We start from the raw sequence: 6,611 nt of genomic DNA, 5'->3' as shown, positions 1-6,611 counted from the left end.
AAACCAATAGCCTTCCTCCTGCTTCCCCGCCTCTCCCTCGAGAAGCGAAACAACTCTCGCTCGCTCGCTCGCATCGAGGAGTTTGCTACTCATCATCATCTGACCATGGACATGGACGCCGCGCATGGCCACTACCCGTGGCTCAACTTCTCCCTCGCTCACCACTGTGAGTACTACTATCCCACTCCTCTAGCCTCCAACTCTCGATCGATCTCTTTCTTCTCTTTCTTGGTCGGGGCGCCGTCGTGCTCATGTGGTATATGTGTGTGCGTGTGCAGGTGAGATGGGGGAGGAGGAGCGGGGAGCGGCCGCCGAGCTGGCCGCCATCGCCGGGGCCGGGCCGCCGCCCAAGCTCGAGGACTTCCTCGGGGGCGGCGCCAACGGCAACCACAACGGAAGGAATAATAATGACGCCGGCCGCGGCGACCAGGTTGTCTCTGCAGCGACCGCGGAGATGTACGACTCAGAGCTCAAGTTCCTGGCCGCCGGATTCCTGGGCGGCGCTACCGGAACCACGGCGCCCACTATCTCCCCGGCGGCGGCTCCTCAGGAGCAGGCCGACCCGAAGATGCCGGCCCCTGCGCCGGAGCAGAAGAAGGCCGTCGACTCCTTCGGCCAGAGGACCTCCATCTACCGTGGCGTCACGCGGTAAGCCAGCTATATGCACGGCGGTGATCCATCCATTGATCCTTCTAGCTATTTGGCCAAGAAACCTACAAAATGGTGCCCCTGTTTGGGTTCTTGAGCTCTCTACTGCTTCTGCTTGCATGCAAATAACTGGTCCATATTCGTCTAGATGCAAATATCACACCAGTACATGCACAAAAATTAATCAGTAACCTGCAGTAACAACATACTAGAAAAACAGAGATGATAAAGCTAATTAAGTTGTTGATTCTCGGCGTAATAAGGTGTTCTTTTCCTATGCTCGATCAAGTTTTGGGCTGCTCATCTCATTTTACTGTCCATTTTTGGGTGATTTTTAGGCACCGTTGGACGGGTAGGTACGAGGCGCATCTGTGGGACAACAGCTGCCGGCGTGAAGGCCAGAGCCGCAAGGGCCGCCAAGGTGACCACACGATACTACTTAGCACAAATGATCAAATGCACACATCGTTTTGCTAGCTGTTCCTAACTTACGCTTCTTGATGTTCTCAACATGTCAACTCGATGTGTTTCTCCTTCATGGCTGTTATTTCTGCTGTCTTCTCCCTACAGTGTACCTCGGTAAGAAACGAGAGTCTTCTAGTTCTTCTATTTTTTTTTAAAAAACTTATCTGTGTGGGTGACGCTAAAGTGTTGGTGCTGCATGGAACAGGTGGCTATGATAAGGAGGAGAAGGCGGCAAGGGCGTACGATCTCGCCGCGCTGAAGTACTGGGGGTCTAGCACCACCACCAACTTCCCGGTAAGATGATAGATAGATGGATTGCAATGCATAATTGCAAAAACTCCTGGATATGTGCAAGAATGTGCAGCAAAGCATGGGCATATCTATCGATGTGCTGGCCGGATGTGTATCTTTATGCGGCAAGTGTTCTTTTTTAGGTTGCCGACTATGAAAAGGAGGTGGAGGAGATGAAGCACATGACACGCCAGGAGTTTGTAGCTTCACTTAGGAGGTACATACATACATATAGGCTACTAATCATGACCACTTCTAATCTTGTACTCCCTCCGTTCCTAAATATAAGTTTTTGTAGAGATTCTACTATGAACTACATCGGATGTATATAGATGCATTTTAAATGTGGATTCATTCATTTTGCTTCGTATGTAGTCTATCCAGTGAAATCTCTATAAAAACTTACATTTAGGAACGGAGGGAGTAGCATTGTATGCATGCTCACATGAGATGCACGGGCATGGCCATTCCATATGCTTCATCACATATACTTTAGCATTGCTATGGTATTCAAGTGAATTTGATGAGGAAAAACATGTCATTAATCTTCTGCAGGAAGAGTAGTGGTTTCTCCCGTGGCGCTTCCATATACAGGGGTGTCACAAGGTTAATATTATCCTCCATGTTTCGTGTGTGTTGATCGTGTTTGGCCTCTTGCATGTGGTGTCATCTAAAAGTGTTTGTTTTGCATTCTATCATATAGACATCACCAGCATGGTCGATGGCAGGCGAGGATCGGACGGGTTGCTGGCAACAAGGATCTATACCTCGGAACATTCAGTGAGTATATACTACATCCTTGTGCAAAAACTCCATTTTCTGTACTTAATGGGATGCAGATATGCATGGTTATCTCCTTTAATTCTCACACTGCACCCATTGGTTACTAAACCAGGACATTTCCTTCTTTCTCTATGAAACCAGGATATATCTTCGCTAGTAGCTTACATTATCTCTTTTGTTCCCAAAAGGAGAACGAGATATGTGGATAAATTAACTAAGAGTCAAGTGAGAGTACAATCCTCCCTTAACTTCTTGGGTAATGAAATCTCAAGTAGGAGGGAAGCACGTGTTAGCCCTCCCCTCGAAGCGGGCATTAGTCGCATCTTTCCATTAACAACCACATTACAATACTGTTGCCGTGCACGTAGGTTCATCTTAATTTACAGTCTGTTCGTACAGGTCTTGTAGCTAGATTCGTCGACATATTTTTTATCGAGGTCAAAAACCATCTAGTTTGACCAGATGCACCCATGGACCACGTGTATCTACAGGCATGGATGCCCACATTTGATTCCCATTTGTCCTCTTTTATGATGGTTTTCGGGCTTTTTGCATGCAAGGTAGGGGTGGAGAAAAAGAAGAAACCATGGCCATGCATGCTTGCTCGGAATGTATGCATGTTCCAATGCTCAGATGGGAGCCTGAGCACTTTCTTCCTGCATTGCATCTAGCAACCTGTATTTAGAACTTGGAATATAGTTGCTGTTTTCACGGCCAGCTTTCCACAAAGGGTCTGACCGGTGATTATATTAGGAGTGTACCTTACTGAGACGGTCATTATTGCTCTTGGTTTAACTAAGCTCATTGCGCTCATGGGCTTGAAAGTAGTAGCAGCTAATTAGTCAAAAGTCTTGATGATGCAGCTTGCATTGCTGTCTACGAGCTGGAAATCCATGGCATTCTTCTCCAGACTTTGTCTATGTCCTTGTATACCATATGTTTCATTTGTGTTTTTCTTAAGTGAAACGTTTCATGTGTTGTTCTTTTTGTTGTAGCAATGACAAATGTATATATGCTGATTTTTTACTGCAAAACATTTAAGAATGCCACTTGTTCTCAAGCAACTGAGATTTTGATAAAATCTAACAACTGAGGTTCTGTTTACGTAGGCACCGAGGAGGAAGCCGCGGAGGCCTACGACATCGCGGCCATCAAGTTCCGGGGCCTGAACGCGGTCACCAACTTCGAGATCGGCCGGTACAACGTGGAGAGCATCATCAGCAGCAACCTCCCGATCGGCAACATGTCCGGCGGTGCAGGGCGGGGCAGCAAGGCCTTGGAGTCCAGCTCCCCGGAAGCCGCCGCATTGCCCGTGGAAGCGCCGCACTCGCTGGCGTTCACGGCGCTGCCGATGAAGTACGACCAGCAGCAGCAGGACTACCTGTCGTTCCTGGCCCTGCAGCACCACCAGCAGGGCAACCTCCAGGGGCTCGGCTACGGCCTCTACAGCTCCGGCGTCAACCTGGACTTCGCCAACGCCGGCCCCGGCGGCGCGATGGCGCCTCACTGCTACGGCAGCAACGCCGGCGACTTGCACCTTCAGCAACACGATCAGCAGCAGCAGCAGCACGAGGGGGAGGGGCAGGAGCAGCAGCATGATCAGCATCACTCCATGGGGTTCGGCGCGTCGACGCCCATGGCGGCTTTCAGCAGCGGCGGGCCCTACGAAAGCTCGGTGACGGCAGGGTCCTTTGGATACTACCCAAATGTGGCAGCCTTTCAGACGCCGATCTTTGGAATGGAATGATTCGGGGCGGTGGAGAATGAAGGTGGCCTGGCCCTGGCCCTGATGGATGCGATGTGATGAGATCAAGACTGACATAGTTCTCAGAAGCCACACAACACAACAAAGAGGTAAAAGAGGATGAGGGGGGTAGGGTAGGGCATGATGGCATGGTGCAAACATAGGAAGCAGCATGCATGGATGAGACGCTGACAGGTCAGACGCAGGGTAGAAGACGACCACTGTGCTGTGCTAACAACAAAATGGGTCTCAACGCAAGCAGGCAAGCAAGCAAGCTGGCTAGCTTTTATTTTAGTCTCTTTTAGTTTCTGTTTTCTGAAGTTTCTTTTCCCTTTCGTAGCTTTGGCCACTATGCTTTTGTGATGGCTGGCTGGGCTTTGTTGTTTGTTTGCTGCCCTCCTACTGACATGATTCTGCTGGAGCCATCATAGTTTAGCCAGCCAGCCCTGTAGAATGGAAGCAGAGCAGCGACCTCTTTGTAGCTTTGCTCTTTTGCGCCTTTTTTTTAGGTCGATCGCTTTAAATTAGGGGAGTGCCCCCCCTGCATGTACTCCTGGGCCGGCATGGTCGCTCCAGGGTTTAGTCAGAGAGGATATATAAATTCCAATGTTCATGTTTACAATTACTCGGTGCTTGTTACTACAATAGTATCGGTAACTCTGAATGATTAGCTTACTGGCCAGTGCTTGAATGTATATAGGTCATGTACACCTGGATACAGTTTTGCTATGTCTTATATCACTTTCATGTTGCATGGAGATTTGTACCGATTTTCTCTTTTTGGTTTTCCTTTCTTTTTCTTATATACTACTCCCTCCATTTCATGATATAGTGCGTATAGAATTTTTGAAAAGTCAAACATTACAAACCTCTGTTTCATGGTTTTACTATTTATATTTACAATACAAACTATCAAAAGAATATGAAACTATATCTTATGACGAATCTAATAATATGTGTTTGGCATTCTAGTTCTAAATATTTTTCTTCACAAACTTTTGTGAGTTTTGACTTCTTTTGATAGTTAAGTGTCGAAATGGTGTTAACTTTCAACATTAAATTTAGTTAAGTGTCGAAATGGTGTTAACTTTCAACATTAAATTTAGTTAAGTGTCGAAATGCAGTTATGCAGTTAACTGTTAACATAGCTACATAAAATTCAGTTAAGTGCAAAGGTTCAGTTGTCTATTAACACTATACTAATTCACTTAACTTTTAACGATGAACAAAATTCAATTAAGTGCACAACCGCAAAAGTTTAGTCAACTGGAAAATTCAGTTAACTTATGACACTGAACAAATCTAGTGTAGGTTTTACAATGAACAAAATTGAACTAGGTGAAAAACGTCTGTTAACTGAAATATTAAATTAAATGTTAACATTGAACAAATTCAGTGAAGTGCTAAAGTTAGTGTGCTATCTACTAACCTTAAGATCACAAATAGCACTGGCACAATCATCCCCACTTAAAACACACTACACAAAGTAACATATAGCAATGGAAAATGGGATAGCTAGCTACTTACCTTCTGTGCACAAGCCAAGAATCTCCTGCTTCTAACCACGGAATCAAAGGCCACCAACTTCTCACAAACAGATAGGTGCTCACATCTAGAAGCAAAATCAGGAGCAAGGTCTCTCCATTTTGAGCAGAAAATGGTGGCAAGTGGCTAGAACAAAAAAAAGCATGTTCAATAAAATTCCCATTTTCTCGCCTGAACACTAACCCTATCTGCGTGACCTAGAGGACACATGCGACAGCTAACCTGATTGGTGATGGAGTCGTCGTCAGACGAGGAGCTCGAAAGATCATCCCAGCGGACCATTGGGGCCGACCAGGACTGCGGCGGAGAGCTTGACGGCGACGGCGAGCTGGAGCTGGAGATGGGGAATAGAGAAGGAACAAACAGATGCGGACATATATTGAGACATATTTAATTTAGGTGGCATGTAGTGTGTGTTGGATAGCAAGAATGTCAGGGGGTTATTTGCAAAAGACCATGCGACGACCGGTCCGGCCACTTGGCTGCCAATTGTCGCACTGTGATAGGCTCAGGACTAAATCATCACCTCTGAGTCAAGTTGTAGGACGGCGGGATGGAGTTCTGCAAGTTTTCGACCAAATCATCACAATTCGTTCAAGTTCTAGGACTTGGGGTGCTTTTAACTCCTAAATAAATGTAATACAAGCTTCTTGGGACGAAGGATCGTGGATATGTGGATAGTGCTTACGGTTTGATCGGAAAGAAGAGGTGACGGTGCCAGGTTTAGGTTACCCTCGTACTCCCAGGTTTAGGTTACAAAGACCATGCTCGCGGCGCAAGCAAACATTCTTTTAGTCAAGGATCAATCTCATTTCTCTCTCACTTGCAGTCAATCTTGTAGTCTCACTTTTCCTATCCAGCTCATCCAGCTTTCCCAAAATTATTTTCTTACAATTTATAAACACACCCTCTATATTAATATGCCATCCTTTGGCATGTCTTCTAAACCTTCTAGCTTTCTCCTGCCACTTATCAATGCCATGCACATTGAATGTGGGAGCATTCCGGATCTTCTCCACCATCTCCCCAAAACATTCTCTCTCAAACCACCAATTTTCAAACCTGAAAATATTGGTGTGAGGTGGATTCACTCCACAATTCAACATCAAAGGAACATGGTCTGAGAGATATCTAT

General features: G+C 46.2%; 1 protein-coding gene across 1 annotated transcript; it reads left to right on the top strand.

The window, feature by feature from the left end:
* Positions 1-4,538, top strand: LOC119366026 (AP2-like ethylene-responsive transcription factor AIL5). Its single transcript, XM_037631680.1, has 9 exons — positions 1-166; positions 279-648; positions 987-1,069; positions 1,219-1,227; positions 1,319-1,407; positions 1,548-1,621; positions 1,960-2,010; positions 2,108-2,184; positions 3,297-4,538. The coding sequence occupies exons 1-9, from the start codon at positions 106-108 to the stop codon at positions 3,932-3,934; spliced, it is 1,452 nt and encodes a 483-aa protein (XP_037487577.1). The 5' UTR covers positions 1-105; the 3' UTR covers positions 3,935-4,538.
* Positions 4,539-6,611: the final 2,073 nt, after the last annotated feature.

This window comes from Triticum dicoccoides, chromosome 2B (assembly GCF_002162155.2).
Source record: "Triticum dicoccoides isolate Atlit2015 ecotype Zavitan chromosome 2B, WEW_v2.0, whole genome shotgun sequence".
NCBI classification, from domain to species: Eukaryota; Viridiplantae; Streptophyta; class Magnoliopsida; order Poales; family Poaceae; genus Triticum; species Triticum dicoccoides.
Note: the sequence above shows the minus strand (reverse complement) of the source record. Positions and strands in the feature narration are given on the sequence as shown.